Below are 20985 nucleotides of genomic sequence, written 5' to 3'. Positions count from 1 at the left end.
GAAGAGGGGAGAGGCGGGGAAGAGGAAGGCCAGTAAGTATGGGTTTAATATATTTGGGGGCTATCTTGTCTTAGGGATTAATGAGATCAGGGTTTCTGTAGTTATAGGGTAAAATGTGGTTGTGGACTATGCTAATCAGCCAATTAGAATAGTCCTTGTTTATATTGGTTGATTTGAATTTAGAATCATCCAATAGAAATTGCTTTAAAGCCTATACCACTCCCGCTTAGTGGCTAACAATCCACTTCTAATATGCTTGCCGTTTAATATTCTCTCTTGTATTCTTTACTTTTTTATACTTTAATTAATACATTTGTCATTATGTATAATGCCATGGTATCATATACATTTCCTATGCAAAGTATCAAATCCAAGTGAAAGATTATTTCATACACTGCCTAACAGCTTTAGGCATTATACATAATATGCCAGGGTTGAACAAATTCCAGACTTTTTATGCTGTTAATACATTATTGAATACACTACTGCCCTATAGTGATCAGGACATATTCATGCTCCCGAGTCTACCTAGGTATGCTCTTTAACAAATGATATCAAGAGAATAAAGTAAATTTGGTATCAGAAGTAAATTAGAAAGTTGTTTAATGGTGTGCTCTTTGTCAATCATGTTTACTTTAATTTTAACTTCTAGTTTATCCCTTTTAAAACCTTTAAACATAAAATGATTTGGTATAGGTATAACATGTTTGTTAAGTAATCACTGATAATTACTTATGCACACATTTATTTCACCCACTCAGATAAAACATACGATAAAAGCAAGTTAAAGGTTTTAGCTCTATTAATGTTGTTTTTTATTTTACAAAACAATCTATAAAAATGTAAGATGGTGCCATGATTTATGAATATTACAATACCACAGGCACTAAGACAAATTACAGAATAACACCATTTTACAGAGCATCAAAAGCATTCTAGCATTTTATTTTTTCATCTCATACTATTTTGAACAAGGTTTTCATTCTTAATCATAAAATCACCCATTATGAAACTGAATGTGAAAATTAGAATACTCGCAAGTAGGCTGTCAAGCTAGGGACCTCAAGTTCAACTTGCTCCTGCTGCTAGGAAACATGTATAAGATCAATGAATAATCCCGCCTTAATTGATATAAGGGAACACTTTTTTTACGCCACATCATATACTGAGAATGGTGTTACATGAAATCATTTACTGAGAGTGGTGTTACATTTAATCATTAAATGGGACTGAGAGCTATTTGGCTGCTGATTAACAGATGTCCAGAAGTGAAGATGTATAGTGCCTGTATTCAACATTTCAAGGAGTTTATTGATAGCACTTTTTGAAAATATTCTATATCTGTAGTCCATTAAACTTGTTCTCCACAAGCAAGAGCAAGCAGATCACTTTACTAGGTGAAGGACATACTTTTATGTAGCTGTGCTGGGATTTGCTTCCTTCTTATTTTCTGCCTTTTCATATCACATAAAATAAGATAATTTGCTAGTCTCTTCCTTGTAAACAAATTGGTCATATTTTAATCTTTTTTTCTTCCCTACCTATTTAAACTAAATAGTGTGTTGGATCAAGTTATATGACCATTTTGTTTAACATAATAATGGTTTCCTTTTTTTCTGTCAAAATTAACACACACAATATTCCTAAATTAGTTGTACTAATAATTAATTTAAAATGCATTATACTGCATGGCTTCTTTGGAATCTTATGTTATAGTGGAACCGTTCAGTTGCATTCATAGGTCTACCTAGGGTTGGAAATATACTTTAGTTTACTAGTCCCAGACTTGGGAGGAATTGAAGGGAAAGAAATTGGGCTGTTCCAATCTTTAATACTGAGTGGGCTATCAACTCTCATGACTAGTAAACTATAATGTAGCCCCGAGAATAGCTATCAGTGGTGCAGTTGGTTTTGAGGCCACAGTTCCAGAGGTCCTACCGTGATCTAGATACTGTACATTCACATCAAATTCAGAAACACATTTTTTATTTTAGTTCTATTGTGTTAAGATTCCTATCAGTGCACCAAGTTACCTTTCTTTCGGCAAAACATTTAAGTGCCCAGGCTTCTTGGCTACCATTATTACTAATTTTACAAATTTAAATAAATGGCACGGTTAAACTGTCTGTAATTAACTTATATAATAAGAAAAAAATGTGTGGAAATTCACTAACATTACCACTGTATTCAGACAGTGGGGGTCTATTCCAATCCATTTGAAGTTCAGTGTGATTCCAGTATATTTTAAAACTATTACGAAAAATGTTTATTGTGTGTTCTTCCAGTTGCTTCTCACAGCATTAACTTAATATTTAATATAGACACTGAATTATTCCAATCCATCAGAAAATATTTTTGAGCAATTTTTCAAATAATAGTTTTAATTTTTGGCTAGAAAAGCCTGATCCTATTAAAAACACAAAACATGTCCTGTTTTTCTGCTTGCTTATTTTATATATAAATAAACACAATTGATTATTGGTTTAATAAAATCTAATACCAAAATATGATTATCAAATGGTTAATTTATAACTCCAAATCAGTGTTTGGACTATTAAACAATATTATGTCATGTTTACATTTTTGCATTAACTGTACATTTTTTGCTTCAACAATTCCCCTTGATAAGCCTGTGAAACAACTGTTTTAGTTTTTCCATGTGTTTAACTAGATTTTACTCCTATATTGTATACATAAACCTGGAGGTTTTACATATTGAAATGGTGTCTATTCAAATGGATTGGAATGGCTAGGAAAAAGAAACCAAAAATTGCCCATACATACATACAACATTTTTCACGACTATCCTAACAGACTGAATTAGGGGCAAGTGTATAAGTTATTGGTTAGTTTTAACAGTCTTTCATGAAATCCAGCTTCAGTTTTTGTTCCTATATTAGGTTTATGCAGATTACCAACAATGTGCAATTTCATTTTGACAGTAAACCATTTTACCATGATCATTTTTCACAACTGGAAAGCATTAAATTCTCAGTTTTGCAAAGTGATTTGTTTGAATCATCCATAATACCTGTATGATCACATTTAAAAACATGTCTCTGCCATTTAATTCTTATACCTCAATTAAATAAACTACAAACAATATTTATTTTACAGCACCAAGTGTTCCCCATCTTATGGGTTGAATTCCCGTATTAACAACATCCTCAAAACATTTTTTTTTTTTTTTGCTTTAGGGAATCCTAAGTAAACAAAATATATATTTATAAGAAAATCTCAACACAGCACTAATGTGCAACTTCCTATGGCAGAAATCATGTCATAATATTCCACCTGCACACATCATTGTGATACCTGCCGTGAAGGTGTCACCAAAATTATCGCTTCACCCTTACATATGAGCTACCATGCCATTCACAATAATATGTAGACCAGTACCATTGGGAAGTCCTTTGAATGGCCAATACAGAAGAAAATGTCTCTTTGTGAAGGTGTTCTTTCCATATAACTTGTAGAAATCCACTTAATAGTATGTAGTGGCCCACTAGCAGAAATTGTGTCAATTTTCGGGGTCTTGGAACTGCTTTGCCAGGTAGCATGAAAGTTATATTGTAGCTCTTGTGGGCTCTCACTGATTACACTGACAAGCGAGTGACAGATTATTCAAAAAACAGTTTGTGGAAGTGTGCTCAGAAACATAGAGCTTTACTGACATTTGGCATACAAGAATGGTCACTGCCTAGCTAGTAAGAAGGATAAGGCGATGCTTTTTTCTCACTTTTTCAATATTGACAGGTAATAACCTTCCAGCATAGTAAAACCCCACCCAAGATCCCATTTCCCTTCTACAAAATCTCCTCATTCACACACACATAAACATACACATATAAAAGATGGATAGTTCCAGCCTAGAATGGACAACCTATAGTAGTCCTGGGTTTACAGCTCTGAAGCATGTGCATGCTGAAAGTGTAATGCCTCAGCAGAATGTACAGAGGCTGGACAAAATTGTCCCTTCTAGTCTGGAGTCTGTTGGAGACATAAACAGGAACACAAATGGCATCTCTTCTTCCACTGGTCCTAAGACCTTCTATAGTGCAAATGGTGCCATGTCAAAAAAGGATACCCTTTAATCCTCTTTGAAAAAAAAAAATACAATTACGGTCTCTTAAAAAAGCATAGTCCATCTTAACCTGTTCTACATTCTGGATATGTGATTCATACCCCATATTTTCAGGTTATCATTCAAAATTGTTCCCATAATTTGTTATCTAGTGGATTCTATCCAATATGCCATAAAGCTGGTTCTTTAAAAGATACACAGCTTTATAGCATATGGGAAAGGAGAGAAAGTATTAAACCATTAAAATAATCTGAGCTGTCTGTTGTAACATATTAAGATAAATCAGTATACTCCAGGTGGGCAGCCAGCAATATGAGTTAAAAGCTGCCAAAAAAAAGATATACTGTACTGAATTAACAATGAAGTGACAACTCCATATCTGTCCAAATTACTTTTTGTTTATCAAGAAAGTTGCACATTTTAACATAAGTTGTAGGGTGGCCCTAAAGAGTAAGATAGATTGCATACTTTAGCCCCTGATTCCTTAATGAGCTCACACTGTGATATTCAACAACCCTCATTCATTTTTAATCCACTATTGCTGCCTTCTTTCTAGCAGTTTTCAAGCTTTGTGTTCACATTATATTTGATAATGTAACCTATTAATATGTACAGGTATATGCATGAACACTACTACAGCATATTACAGGAAGGAAACTACTTAAAGAAGTTAAAAGAGAATGGTCCATAGAGGGCATTGAGCTGTTACTGGGACAGATAAATATGCACAATGTGTCTTAAGGGCTGTATTTAGTGCATCTATTTAATGTGTGATGTAGTAATGTAGCACACACAGTGGACCAGCTTCTTTTCAACTGAATATCACTGCACTGCAAAGGAGGTTTCAGAAAAGCTTCCCAGTGTGCCTGTCAACACACAGTAAATCTAAATTTAGGGACCCTACCTATACCTGATGTTAGACCAATCCCTGAGAAGCCTCAATACTATGTAGATAACAGACTAGCCTATCTGTTACCGTGCTTATTGTGCCAGGTTAGGAATAACACCAAGGAAAAGCCTAAGTCATAATTAAGACATTTTTACCTCCTGACACGAAAAGATAAAGCTATTCCTAAAATAAATTTTTCAAGTTTCATTTTAAAACCTACATGACCAGGGTATAATAACCTCACTCTCTTTAAATGTATTTATTATAAATGATATTCTACATAACTAAGCTGATTTTAAGAGCAGGCAGCATTGTACGAATAGTTTGCAGGGAATACAATGACTTATTTTCATGCTTAGTTTTACTTTATATTGCACAATGCATTAGCCAAAGGCGAGAGTCTCTAAAAACTATTTCTGGTCTTCTGGAATCCGCAATTTTGGGCAAAAAGGTTTAAAAGAGAGGAGGTTGATTCAAGTCATAAATGTAACTGGAGCAAAACGAAGGGAGAGTTGTGCTATAAACTGTGTTTGGTAGAAGACCAGTCCATAATTCTGACCATGGAAATCGCTTTACAATTATTAGATATCTAAAAATGTTGTAATGCAAAACAGAAGTTACATTTTTTGGCTCCATTTTGCACCCATGAACTTCTGAGAATTGATACGGGGACAAATAATTGTTCCCAAAAAGTCTTTAATGTGGACATACCTTCTTCAAATTATAAAAAATGTAGCTTTTTACAAAGCAAACATTTTATCTTCCAAAAATAAGCTTCCTAACCCATGAATTGGTCTCGGATGTAGTGCAATATGGCATATAATGATTTAAGATCCCATTAGTTTATCCCATGTTTGTCAGATTACATGGGTAGGAACACAGCCCTTGAATTGCTATACTGAACTTAGAAAATATCTACACCAATTATTGCAAAAGCTTAACTATAAGCAGAAATCAGATGCGAAGAATGCCACATCTCAAGCTTAACCTGGATAGAGAGAAAGGAATTGGAGGCATAAATACTGCACTAGCCCCAGTCCCAAATTTTGGTCTGCTTTTACCCTTGAGCGAAGGAGAGAAATTGAGGGCGACTGGGTCAAGAAAGAAGGATAAAAAGTCTTAGGAGCAACCACATCGGTCTACTACCATGCCAGGGATCTTGCCATAAATTATTTGTTGCTTGTCATTAAAGTACAGCATGTTGATTGGAGACATTTTGGTTGGGGTACAGCAGGGCCCGGCAGATCCCCGAGGATTTGCTTGCTGCACAAGGTGAGTATGTGGGTACTTCTGCATAAACATATATTCACACTGGCCTGAGCAGTAGTTGGCTTTGTATCGTTTGGGAGCAATTATCCAGTCCCAACCAAAGGCCTCAAAATCCACAGTTAGTGGATACCGACAGCAGCGGGACTCAGTAGAATGTTCATCACAGTCAAGTCCCAGATTTCTCTTTGATCGCTTGTTGTTCTCCATCACACGAAGCTCCATAAAGGGATGCTGTGAGAAGAAAGGTAAAATACAATTAAAAAACAGAAACTGACGCACATCACCCCCCCACACACACACATATATATACACATACAAACACACACACAAAATAGCAAAAAATCTGTTAATGGGAATTTGAAACTCTAAGGGCAAGTAGAAAACACACACACACATATATATATATATATATATATATATATATATATATATATATATATATATATATATATATATATATATATATATATAAACAAAGGGTTAGAGTGATTTTGGCACTATATTGAGTACTCCTAAAAAATCTTATCTGAATAGAAAAATACAAGATAGAAAAAAATAAGATAAAGTCCAAAAATGCAGCCTGTATCTACTTTTTGGGCTATGTATACTCCCTAATGTATATTCACCCAAAATTAGTCAAACATGAAAAAAAAGATTTTGTAATACGGCGCAATAATGGGCATTACTGAAGTGGACTAATTCCAAAAAATCATAATTTATGCTTATGAGATAAATTCCTTTCCTTCCGGATAGGAAGAGTCCACGGCTTCATTCCTTACTGTTGGGAAATACATCACCTGGCCACCAGGAGGAGGCAAAGACACCCCAGTCAAAGGCTTAAATATCTCTCCCACTTCCTCATTACCCCAGTCATTCTGCCGAGGGAACAAGGAAAAGTAGGAGAAATATCAGAGTATAAATGGTGCCAGAAGAATAAGATATAAATGGTGCCAGAAGAATAAGATAAATAATAGGGGGCCGCCCTTAGATAAGAAAAAACGTGCGAGGGCTGTGGACTCTCCCTTTCCGTAAGGAAAGTAATTTGCTTGGTAAGCATAAATTATGTTTTCCTTCTTAAGATAGGGAGAGTCCACGGCTTCATTCATTACTGTTGGGAAAACAATGCCCAAGCTCCAGAGGACACTGAATGAATAACGTGAGGGAACAAAAAGGAAGACACGGATCCTATTCTGAGGGCACCACAGCCTGCAAAACTTTTCTCTCGAAAGCTGCTTCAGCAGAAGCAAAAACATCAAACTAGTAAAAATTAGAAAAAGTATGTAAGGAGGACCAGGTAGCCGCCTTACAAATCTGATCCATAGAGGCCTCATTCTTAAAGGCCCAAGAGGAAGCCACTGCTCTAGTGGAATGAGCCATTATCCTCTCAGGAGGATGATGTCCCGCTGTCTCGTAAGCTAAGCGGATGACACTCCTTAACTAAAAAGATAGGGAAGTCAAAGTAGCCTTCTGCCCCTTACACTTTCCAGAATAGACAACAAGCAACTCCTTAGTAGCCTGAAGAAAGAACTTCAAGGCGTGAACCACATCCAAATGGTGAAGTAAATGTTCCTTCAATGAAGAAGGATTAGGACACAAGGAAGGAACCACAATCTCTTAATTGATGTTGCGATCTGACACAACCTTAGGAAGAAAACCTAATTTAGTACATAAAACTGCCTTATCTGTATGAAAAATCAGATAAGGGAACTCACATCGCAAAGCAGAGATCTCAGAAACTCTGCGCGTAGAGGCAATAGCCATTAAAAAGAGAACCTTCCAAGATAACAATTTAATGTCAACGGAATGCAGAGTTTTAAACGGAGCCTGTTGCAAAATACGAAGAACAAGATTTAGGATCCAATGAGGAGCCCCAGATCTAAACACAGGTCTGATCCTAATCAGAGCCTTAACAAAGGACTGCACGTCTGGAAGCTCAGCCAGCCTCTTGTGTAATAAAACCGACAGGGACGAAATCTGTCCTCTCAGGGAACTGGCAGAAAAGCCCTTCTCCAGTCCATCCTGGAGAATAGATAAGATTCTGGCAACCTTAACTCTGTGCCAGGAAAAAACACGCTCTTCACACCAGAATAAGTAGGCCCTTCACCCTTTGTGGTAGATACACTGAGTAACTGGTTTACGAGCATGCATAAGAGTATCAATGACACTCTCAGAGAAAGCTCTCTTTGCTAAGACTAAGTGTTCAATCTCCATGCAGTCAGCCTCAGAGAATCTAGATTTTGATGAACAAATGGACCTTGTAACAGCAGGTCTGTGCGACAAGGTAACTTCCACGGAGGAGATGAGGACATCCCTCCTAGATCCGCGAACCACGTCCTTCGCGGCCACGATGGAGCAATCAGGATTACTGATACCCGCTCCTGCTTGATGCGGGTATCAGTAATCCTGAAGCGGTAATGGAGGAAAAAGATATATGAGTCTATTAGATCCACTTGGGGATCCCTCAACCTCGACCCGTACTAGGGTAGCTTGGTATTGAGACCAGATGCCATGAGATCTATCTCCTGTGTCCTCCACTTGCATATCTCTGCAAACACCTTGGGATGGAGAGACCATTCCCCTGGGTGGAAGGATTGCCTGCTGAGAAAATCCGCATCCCAGTTTTCCACACCCGGAATGTGGATCGCTGTCAGCGAACAGCTTTGGGCCTCTGCCCACTCCAGAATCTGAGATACTTCCTTCATCGCCAAGGAACTTCTTGTTCGCCCCTGATGGTTGATGTAAGCCACCAAGGTTATATTGTCTGATAGTTCCATAGTTCCAAAATTGATCGGGAGGGAGGACTCCTCCTGAGTCCACAACCTCTGTGCCTTCCTGGCACTCCAAACAGCTCCTCATCCGGATAGACTTGTGTCCGTAGTCACAATCTCCCAGGATGGTCTTAAGAAGCACATCCCTCGGAACAGATGATCTGGACAAAGCAACCAAAGCTTGGAGGAGGATTGCTGTCATTGGGATTTGTCAGAATGAAAGGAATGAAAATTAGAAGATTGTCGTCCCTTAGACTTGTTCTTCTTATCTTGCGGTAGGAAGGCACCCTTGCCTCCGGTAACCATAGAAATAATGAAGTCCAGGCCTGGACCAAATAAAATATTTCCCTAGAAGGGAAGAGAAGGAGTCTGGACTTAGAAGTCATATCCGCAGACCAAGACTTCAACCAGAGTGCCCGGCGGGCTAGGACCGCAAAGCCAAAGGCCTTTGTATTTAGGCGAATCATTTGCATGTTCGCATCACAGATAAAAGAATTAGCAATTCTCAGAGCTTTAATTCTGTCTTAATTATCCTCGAGGGGAGACTCTACCTCAATGAGTTCCGACAAAGAGTCACACCAGTAGGTAGATGCTCCGGCAACCGCGGCAACTGCAGCCTCTGGTTGAAATAAAAATCCTGTATGTTGAAACTTCTTTCTCAGAAAGGTTTCCATTTTCTTATCCATCGGCTCTCTCAACGAAGAACTATCCTCAAGAGGTATAGTAGTACATTTAGCAAGAGATTGACATGACTACTTAAAACTCCAGTCCTATCTCGAAGGGCAGATACCCCTTTTCAGGACTCTCCAAATCTTCTGACACTTCTGTGCCACCTCCTATCTTGATGAAAGGCAAAGAATGACTGGGGTAATTAGGACGTGATATTTAAGCCTTTGGCTGGGTGTCTTTGCCTCCTCCTGGTGGTCAGGTGATGTATTTCCCAACAGTAAGCAATGAAGTCATGAACTCTCCCTATCTCAGAAAGTTAAAGGTAAATTAGTCAGCACAATTATAGTGAAAAATCTTATAAGTTCAAATATATAGTTATTATAGCATATATAAAAACTCAAACTTATAACAGTCCCATATCAATCAATAAATTGATTTGTCCAGCTTTGTCCATACACAGTGAGAAGAAACTATAGTCCCCTTATGTGGTTCTACTTCAGTACCTCAATCACTATGAGGTACGAACCACACAGTGTCAGGAGAGCCTTTTCTGGGCACTTGTAGATCACTTCTTCTGTGCTGCTTACAGTATAGTAGAATCTTTCATTTCAATAATATGTCTTTGTTCCACTTGAAATAAATGAGGTTTTCCCCCAAGGTAAACTTAAACTCAAATATATAGTCCAATGATGACACCTTGTCAAGAATGAAAGCAAATAGACTCACTGTGAACAGAACTGTGGATTTTGTACTGCCGCTGCAGCTCCCTCAGCTCTTTAACGTAGGGAATCCAAGCCTCAGCATGTAGCAATCTGAAACCACCGTACTGAGTGCCAAGACGGCAGCAGCTTGTTCCGTACAAAAGTAACTAAATGAGTGCAGCAATCACATAGTAAAAAGTGTAATGCTATTTTTACATTTAGTTACTTTTGTACGGAACAAGCTGCTGCCGTCTTTGCACTCAGTATGGTGGTTTCAGATTGCTACATGCTGAGGCTTGGGTTCCCTACGTTAAAGATCTGACAGTGCAGGACCGTCTGTACACTGGGAGCTGCAGCGGCAGTACAAAATCCACAGTTCTGTTCACTGTGAATCTATTTACTTTCATTCTTGACAAGTCAAGTCATCATTGGACTATATATTTGAGTTTAAGTTTACTTCGGCGGAAAACCTCATTTATTTCAAGTGGAACAAAGACATAGGTATTGAGGTACTGAAGTATAAGTAAAACCACATAAGGGAACTATGGTTTCTTCTCACTGTGTATGGACAAAGCTGGGCAAATACATTTATTGATTGATATGGGACTGTTATAAGTTTGAGTTTTTATATATGCTTTAATAACTATATATTCGAACTTAAAAGATTTTTCCCATATATATATATATATATATATATATATATATATATATATATATATATATATATATATATATATATATATATATACATGCCAGCAACACAAACAGCTACACCTACACTAAGCTCACCTACTCACTACATTAAATGTAAGTGCAGTAGAAAACTGGCTGCATCACCCTAGAGCTTTTTGTCTGCCACTTAATTTTCTATATATTTTTTATAATATATATATATATATATATATATATATATATATATATATATATATATATATATATATATACACATATACACATGCCAGAAACACAGACAGCTACACCTGGCACGTCTGAACAACCAGTTGCCCGACATTTTGTGCAATTTGGCCATGCAGTCTCAAATTTGAGATATGTGATCATTGATCACATCCCCCCTCTTACGGGAGGGGGTGATAGAGGGAAGTTGTTGCTGCAGCGTGAGTCTAGGTGGATATTCAGCCTGGGCACATTGGTGCCCAGGGGATTGAATACCAACCTGGACTGGCACTGCTTCCTTTGAGTCATCCATTCTATTGTTAGTTATGTGATAGCCTAGTCAGTTGTGATTAATTAGGTAAGAATACAAATTATTTATGTCTATTCTGTGTCTTGAAATAGAAATTGTTAATTCTTTAGGAGAGTTGCCAGATGACTAACTAATGTTCTATAGGCTTCTACTATGCTCACTAATATAAGCTGAGTTTTCTAGATTTAAAGTTAACGCTATTATTTTTTGATAGCAAGTATATTTTTTGAGAGCAAGTATTTGCATTTATAGTATAGAAACATATATATTGATCACTCACAGGTTGTTTTATTATGGTAGTGTAGAGATAGCTTATGCAGGACCGTCTTTAACACAGGGCAAAAGGGGCAGCTGCCCAGGGCCCAGTTTCTGTTGAGGGGCCCAAGAGCCCTTTTTATGGTTCATACCAGACTGCTGATTTGACATGGGGAACACACACATTCAGTCCTAATAGTGTCACAGTCAAAAGTACTCTGCTTATATATATTTTTTTTAAACTGTGCCAGACCGTGCCGGTGTCATGTGATATGCCAAGCTATTGCCAAGTGCTGTTTTAGATGTGCACTGTGCAGCACTGAATGCAAAGCCCTAACTCAGCATCCAGCCATTCCCAGTGCATCATAAAAGGTCCTACTGGGGTTACCACTGTTACCAGGTCACTGCTCTGGTGGTGGGGATTGTTTCTGGGTAGGGCTGACTGTAGGCGCATGCAGCAGAAAGCTGGAGCAGCAAGCACGTGAGGATTTGAGCATCTGTGCAGCTGCATACACTGCTCTCTTCAGTCTTGAGGCTGTGTGACTCATCTCACACTGAATCCATGCAGCTTTGGACAGACAGCATCCAGTCTGCTGGTCCCCTTAGCCCTGTTCTTTCTGCTGTGGCCCTAAGATCAACTAACTGAAGTTTGTTAGGGGAACAGTGCTTTGTAGAAAGGTGTCAGTGGGAAGAATAAGTGAGTGCACACACACCCCTCTCCATGCAGCATTGTCTAGTGGAAGGTGAGAGGGAACTTGTTCCTAGCAAAGAAGTGATATGTGCTGCTGTGGCTGATGTATAGTGTCATGCTGATACTTCACACATTAATGTAAGGTTTATTTTTATAGTTTTTGTTTTCTCTCTGTCTCAGATTTTACAGCTTCCCATAGTAGTTCTGCTGTTCCAGTCAGTAAACTTATACTGCACCTCCATGCTTCCTCCTCAGTCTTTACCTTGCTTTGCTCCTGTTGGCTGCCCTAAATCTCTTTAACCAACTAACCTCACACCAGAATCACATTCAAAAGAATATTAAATGAATCCACAGTGGAGGAATTTATATATTTATTTACTTATTAGTACTGCTTAGGTCCAGTTTCACATATTGCAATTTATTTCATTTTTTTAAATGATTAGCTAAGCAGTGGATAATCCACTGCTGGGCTAATAATTAAAAAAAAAAATAGATTTAGTTGTTTTTTGGGATGTTGGGGTGGAGAGCGAAATTGCATAGGGGGGGGGGGGGGCAAGAAAATGTTTGCCCAGGGTCCAGTCAATATTAAAGACGGCCCTGAGCTTATGGTAGAATTAGGGAATTAAGCTGATATTCAATGTTATCCCATCAGATGTATATATGATATATGATGTGTCACTATTATTTCTGTTACAGTCACGCCGCTTCCGGTTACCATGGTAACGGTCTGTCCTGCGCAGTGGAGAGGGTCTGACGTCATGGGACTTCCGGTTTGTGCCACGGGTGTTTGGTGCTGGGGTATATATTACAGGTATGTCTTAATGTATGTTATACGGTCTGAGGACGGGGCTAACACCCCCGGAACGTTACTGGTAATAAAAGCCTTGATATTATAGACCTGGTGAGTGCTTACTGTGGATGTGGACTGTGAATTTTTTTTAATGCACCCTGGGCAGTTGTTAGTTACAAAGTGAGTGCGGAGCCCTACGTGTGATTTTATCTACATATATATAGTATTCCGTAAACAGACTGCACCCTCTGGTCTTTTATATAAAAAAAAACTTTTAATGTACATAGTTTAAAACAGGAAAAAAACATGACGTTTCGAAACCTTACTGGCATCATTATCAAATGTCCCCCAGAGTCAAAATGAACAGCACCACAGTGATGTCCCAAAGGAAAGATTATTTTTCACCCTGGAAGTTGCTTTGCTTAGGTGTATACCTGGAGTGCAGTCACCATTGGAACTGTGTATATATATATATATATATATATACATACACACACATATTTACACTTATATTAATACATTATAGCTTTTTCCATTCAAACCATATGTCATAAACCATATACCTTTTAACCCCTATAAAATATTTGTATTATATTTATATAAATCATTATTAGCAGATAATGTATATATGAGTGTAACACTTTATTTTAATGTATTTATGTTGTGTTTGGCTCACTTTTTTTTAAACTCTTACTCTTTACGCTAGGTCTTCTCTCCCGCAAATTTAGATTGCTCTTAAGTGAACGCGTTCATTTTCAACCTTTAATACACATGGAAGTTAGCGTGGTCACGATATTGGTTATTGCGACTCACGCTAACAATACTGTACCACTTTTAATCTGCCCCTATGTCTTGACAGTTCATAAATTATTTTGTAGTTTTACATCTCATACAAAAGTATACTGTAGGACCATAATAGACACTAGTTAAATACATTTACAAGCAAAGACTCTGTATTAATGATTTTTGCTGTTTAGTAAATATGTAAATATGTTTAAACACAAACTCTCTGTGTATTTCATTTTCACTGCACTCTTTGTCCTTATATTGTGTACAAAATGAGCTGTAAATATCTTTATAAGTTTAGGATATTTGTCTCTGAACTTTGTTACATTATTATTAAATTTTTACAAAATTAAATTATGAAATGCCTTGAGAAAGACTTGAACCGGTGACAAGTTCAGCAGCAAGGTACTCTATCCACTACATTAACTGGGTAACTGCATTTTTCTATTTTATGCATATAATATATAGACCCTTGGTTTCTTATAGATGTGGGTGGTATGTGTTAAGAAACAAGTTCTCTTTGCATAGTATTTTAAACAGGAATTTGTGTTTAAACCTTAAACAATAGCTCTTATAATTTTCAAACTTTACTTTTTCTAAGGCAATAGTTTTTATTAGCGTCAAAATCCCTAAAGGTTTTCTAATGTAATTGAATACACTTTTAGGGGCCATATATAAGCTCAATCTCAAGTAACAGCTGCAATTAAGCATGTGTATACATTGTAAAGTAAAAAAAATGAAAATTGTATTTACTATAGAATAATGGTTTAACCTTAAACTTTGGCTACACAGTAATGCTGCTATAATAAATAAACAAACATATACCTACATTTACTAACAGCCAGTCGGACAATAGCAGACATCTCCACTGTCTGCTCTGCATTGCGTGTGCAATGTTGCTGGCAATCACCCTGGTCGAAGAAGTCCGGGAGGATTGAGAAATGCCACTTTAGAGTTGGCGTACTAGGTTAAGTAGCAGCGATCATATGACCACTACTTTTTAACTATCATCTCCAGGCTCTCAGGCAGCCAAAGACGCTCCACAGCTGCATTCACAGCTTCTTAAATGAAGCCCATAATATTTTTTTGTATCGTAAGTACAATTTTGATCTGTTTTGTTATATTCCTCCTTTTTTTGTGGAATGTCCCTTCTTGAGGTCATATTGTTCACTAAGCATCCAGGTAATTATGTAAAATTACTAGAAGCAACCATTTGTTATGCAGAAGCTGAGAAATGTCTGTTTTAAATGCTTGCTCAGTTGAAATTTAGCTTTTTTAGGAAATACCCAATGGCACTATTCAAAATATCCAGGACTTGATCCCGATTTAATTAGCCTTTGTCTCTTTTATTATACTGGGTAAATAAGGTGCTATGTATATTTAAAGGGCCATTAAACCCAAAAAATTTCTTTCACGATTCAGATAGAGAATACAATTTTAAACAACATTCCAATTTACTTCTATTATCTAATTTGCTGCAATCTTTAGATATCCTTTGTTAAAGAAATAGCAATGCACATTGGTGAACCAATCACATGAGGCATCTATGTGCAGCTACCAATCAGAAGCTACTGAGCCTATCGAGATATGCTTTTCAGGAAAGAATATCAAGAGAATGAAGCAAATTAGCTAATTGAAGTAAATTAGAAAGTTGTTTAAAATGGTATTCTCTATCTAAATCATGAAAGAAAAAAAATGAGTTTAATGTCCCTTTAAGTAAAACTAGTGGACAAGTAATCAAGTGATCACTATTAAGAGATACATACATAGCACTCTTGTCCTGTTAATATTTACAAATTGTATTGTGTGTTCATCATAAGTGCTATGAACATAAAACATAACATTTATTAAAAATAAATAAAAAATGTAAATATATATATTATTAAAATTCATTAAAATTATGGTGGAGATAAAAGTTTGAAATTAAAATCCTCAATGTCTCAAAAGCAAATCAATAAAAAATTGTTGCACAGGAAATTAGCACATCTAGGCAAGCGGGGATACTTGCCTAGATGTGCTAATTTCCTGTGCAACAAATTTTTTTGATTTACTTCTGAGACATGGAGGGTTTTAATCTCAAACTTTTATCTCCACCATAATTTTAATGAATTTTGATTTAACCCTGGAATGAGCTTTACTTAGCAGCAATCAGAAATCTATCTACTACTGATTAGTTCTAATAAGAACAAAAAAGCTGTCTAGTAGTGATTTCTGCATTTGCTGCATTCATCCCATTATGGGATCGCTGTGTGTTAACACAGTATTTAAAGCAAAGAGTTTGAGATGTTGCATATCTAATTTGCATATCTTACCAAGAATCCTCTTGTGTATTGGTAACAATGTATATGGAGTTTTACTGGGTAAAAGCAAGCAGGGATACTATATTATTATTATTATCGGTTATTTGTAGAGCGCCAACAGATTCTGCAGCGCTATACTTGCCTAGATGTGCTAATTTCAACAATTTTTTTCATTTATATTGAATAAAATTTGCTATATATGTATCTCTTAATAGTGATCACTAGATCACTCACCCACTAAAAATGTAATTTTATTGTATTGTTTTTTGGGAAGGGGTAGCACCACATAGGTAAAGTTTAAAATTCCCATTGAATAAAATCTCTTTAACCACATTTAAATATTTTATATATTGCCATTGAACTCTAATATTAGCAAAATTGCTTGATATTTGAGGTTGTTTACCCCAAAGGACTTATACATGATATTTGTAGATAAATATTACATATAGATAACAAATATAAATGTGATAATAATAAATGTAATAATAATAATAATAATACTAAAGCTACTGTGTTAATTATACTACTATAAAGGTAAAGAAAACATGTAAATGCTAAAATTCCAGTTATAATGCAGTGTATCTTTAGTGCACCCAAAAGTTAAATTCAAACAAACCTTATAAGCTTGTTTTCTTTCATACAGATGGTGAGAGTCCACAATCCATTACTACTGGGAATTGCTCCTCTACCACTAGGAGGAGGCAAAGATTCCCAAATCCCAAGAGCCCTATAAAAACCCTTCCCACATATCTCAGTCTTTACTTTGCCTCTGCTGGAGGTGGTTAAAGAATGAAGATGCATTTGATTCTTCAGAGAAAGGGGTTTTCAGTCTTTTTTGAGGCTTGGTTTCCCCTTAGAGTATAGTGCTTGTCAGAGGGATGTATTTGGAGTATCGTTTGTGATTCTTTTTTCACCTCATGGGAAATTTTTCATAAACCTTCCATAACTCCCTTTATGGATCAACAATATAATCCTATTCCTTAACCTTTGCTGATTAGTTTCAGTACTGGTTTGGCTGTTTGTTGCTTATTTGGTGATAGACGAGTGTCTATTGGTAAGTATAGTTTATTAACATTTAGACACTCTACAGCTATTTTATGGAAACTTTTTAGTTTGTATATACAGTATCTCACCAAAGTGAGTACAACCCTTACATTTTTGTAAATATTTTATTATATCTTTTCATGTGACAACACTGAAGAAATGACACTTTGCTACATTGTAAAGTAGTGAGTGTACAGCCTGTAGAACAGTGTAAATTTGCTGTCCCCTCAAAATAACTCAACACACAGCCATTAATGTCTAAACCATTGGCAACAAAAATGAGTACACCCCTAAGTGGAAATGTCCAAATTGGGCCTAAGTGTCAATATTTTATGTGGCCACCATTATTTTCCAGCAGTGCCCTAACCCTCTTGAGCATGGAGCTCACAGGAGCTTCACAGGTTGCCACTGGAGTCCTCTTTCACTCCTCCATGATGACATCACAGAGCTGGTTGATGTTAGAGACCTTGTGCTCCCCAACCTTCCGTTTGAGGATGCCCCACAGATGCTCAATAGGGTTAAGGTCGTCTTGGAGGTGTGTTTGGGGTCTTTATCATGTTGGAATACTGCCCTGCAGCCCAGTCTCCGAAGGGAGGGGATCATGCTCTGCTTCAGTATGTCACAGTACATGTTGGAATTCATGGTTCCCTCAATGAACTGTAGTTCCCCAGTGTCGGCAGCACTCATGCAGCCCCAGACCATGACACTCCCACCACCCTGCTTCACTGTAGGCAAGACACACTTGTTTTTGTACTCCTCACCTGGTTGCTGCCACACACGCTTGACACCATCTGAACCAAATAAGTTTATCTTGGTCTCATCGGACCACAGGACATGGTTCTAGTAATTCATGTACTTAGTCTGCTTGTCTTCAGCAAACTGTTTGCGGGCTTTCTTGTGCATCATCTTTAGAAGAGGCTTCCTTCTGGGACAACAGCCATGCAGACCAATATGATTCAGTGTGTGGGGAATGGTCTGAGCACTGACAGGCTGACCCCCCACCCCTTCAACCTCTGCAGCAATGCTGGCAGCATACATATGTCTATTTCCCAAAGACAACCTCTGGATAGGACGCTGAGCACGTACACTCAATTTCTTTGGTCGACCATGGCGAGGTCGGTTCTGAGTGGAACCTGTCCTGTGAAACCGCTGTATGGTCTTGCCCACTATGCAGCAGCTCAGTTTCAGGGTCTTGGCAATCTTCTTATAGCCTAGGCCATCTTTATGTAGAGCAACAATTCTTTTTTTAAGATCCTCAGAGAGTTCTTTGCCATGAGGTGCCATGTTGAACTTTCAGTGACCAGTATGAGAGAGTGTGAGAGCGATAACACCAAATGTAACACACCTGCTCCGCATTCATGCCTGAGACCTTGTAACACTAACGAGTCACATGACACTGGGGAGGGAAAATGGCTAATTGGGCCTAATTTGGACATTTCCACTTAGGGGTGTACTCACTTTTGTTGCCAACGGTTTAGACATTAATGGCTGTGTGTTGAGTTATTGTGAGGGGACAGCACATTTACACTGTTATACAGGTTGTACACTCACTACTTTACATTGTAGCAAAATGTCATTTCTTGGTGTTGTCACATGAAAAGATATAATAAAATATTTATACAAATTTGGGGGGTGTACTCACTTTTGTTAGATAATGTGTATTTGCTCATATATATGGTCCTGGGACAGAATCCTTTACATTATTCCCCGATCCGATATGCATTTTGTCGCATTCTATTGGCTGATCCAATCAGCCAATCGGATTGAACTTCAATCCGATTGGCTGATTAAATCAACCAATCGGATTTTCCTACCTTAATTCCGATTGTCTGATAGAATCCTATCCTATCTTCAAGATGGAGCCGCTCATCGCCGGAAGGATGAAGATAGAAGATGCCGCTTGGATGAACACTTCTGCAGGATGGAGGACCTCTTCTGCCCTGATCGGATGAAGACTTCTGTCAGGCTGGAGGACCACTTGTGCCCGGATCGGATGAAGACTTCGGCCCGGCTGGGTGAAGATGGCTCAAGGTAGGGTGATTTTCAATGGGGTAGTGTTAGGTTTATTTAACGGGGGATCGGGTGGGTTTTAGAGTAGGGGTGTGTGGGTGGTGGGTTGTAATGTTGGGGGGGTATTGTATTTGTTTTTTTTACAGGTAAAAGAGCTGATTACTTTGGGGCAATGCCCCGCAAAAGGCCCTTTTAAGGGCTATTTGTAATTTAGTTTAGGATAGGGAATTTTATTATTTTCGGGGGCTTTTTTATTTTATTAGGGGGCTTAGATTAGGTGTAATTAGATTAAACTTCTTGTAATATTTTTTTATTTTTTGTAATATAGTTTAGTTTATTTAATTGTATTTTATTATACATAATTGTAGTTAATTTATTTAATTAATTTATTGATAGTGTAGTGTTAGGTGTATTTGTAACTTAGGTTAGGATTTATTTTACAGGTAATTTTGTAATTATTTTAACTAGGTAGCTATTAAATAGTTATTAACTATTTAATAGCTATTGTACCTAGTTAAAATAAATACAAAGTTACCTGTAAAATAAATATAAATCCTAAAATAGCTACAATGTAATTATTAATTATATTGTAGCTATCTTAGGGTTTATTTTATAGGTAAGTATTTAGTTTTAAATAGGAATACTTTAGTTAATAATATTAATATTGTTTAGATTTATTTAAATAAAAATTAAGTTAAGGGGGTGTTAGGGTTAGACGTAGGTTTAGGGGTTAATATATTTAATGTAGGTGGCGGCGGGGCCCAGGAGCGGCGGTTTAGGGGTTAAACACTTTATTTAGGTGCGGCGGGGTCCGGGAGCAACGGTTTAGGGGTTAATACATAAAATGTAGGTGGCGGTGGGCTCCAGGAACGGCGGTTTAGGGGTTAATACTAGGATAGGTTTATTGCGGTGTGGGCTATGGCGGTTTAGGGGTTAATAATTGTCGGTCTAGGGGTTAATAATACATAGATTGGATTGCGGATATAGGGGTATACGTGTCGGGCTATTTTTGGGAGGCATGTTAGACAGTTACGGGAGATTTAATACTTTAGTTAGTTTTTTTAAGGCGCAGGCAGTTTCTAAAGTGCCGTAAGTCACTGGCGACTCCAGAAATTTGTACTTACGCTTATTTCTGGACATCGCTGGTTTATCAGACTTACTTTAGCAACTGCCGGCGCCATATATGTAATACCCCGATGTGCGAGGTGAAACTACGGGCAGTGCGGGTTCCCTCGCTTGCGCCAAAAACTACACCGTATATCGGATGTCCCAATATGATGTGAAAAAATAACGTGTCCTGGCAATGTGTCCAAAAAGAATATAGAAAAAGAAAAATATATCTAGGAGTGAAGTGATATATCCCAAATCAAGGTGATATCCTCAATTATCTTCAAAAAAGAGTGGAGGAAGTTTCTATGGATGATAAAAGAAAAACAGAATTTATACTTACCTGATAAATTACTTTCTCCAACGGTGTGTCCGGTCAACGGCGTCATCCATTACTTGTGGGATATTCTCCTCCCCT

General features: G+C 37.4%; 1 protein-coding gene across 1 annotated transcript in view; it reads right to left on the bottom strand.

Annotated features, from left to right (window-relative positions):
• Positions 1-784: 784 nt before the first annotated feature.
• The window catches only part of GDF11 (growth differentiation factor 11), a 723033-nt gene continuing 702832 nt past the window's right edge, over positions 785-20985 (bottom strand). Inside the window, exon 3 of the mRNA XM_053708127.1 lies at positions 785-6473. Within this exon, the coding sequence (XP_053564102.1) occupies positions 6093-6473 (381 nt within the window). The 3' untranslated portion in view covers positions 785-6092. The remainder of the gene's footprint in view (positions 6474-20985) is intronic.

The sequence above is a fragment of the Bombina bombina genome, chromosome 3, assembly GCF_027579735.1.
Source record: "Bombina bombina isolate aBomBom1 chromosome 3, aBomBom1.pri, whole genome shotgun sequence".
Classification (NCBI taxonomy): domain Eukaryota; kingdom Metazoa; phylum Chordata; class Amphibia; order Anura; family Bombinatoridae; genus Bombina; species Bombina bombina.
This window is presented reverse-complemented; position numbering and strand designations above follow the sequence as displayed.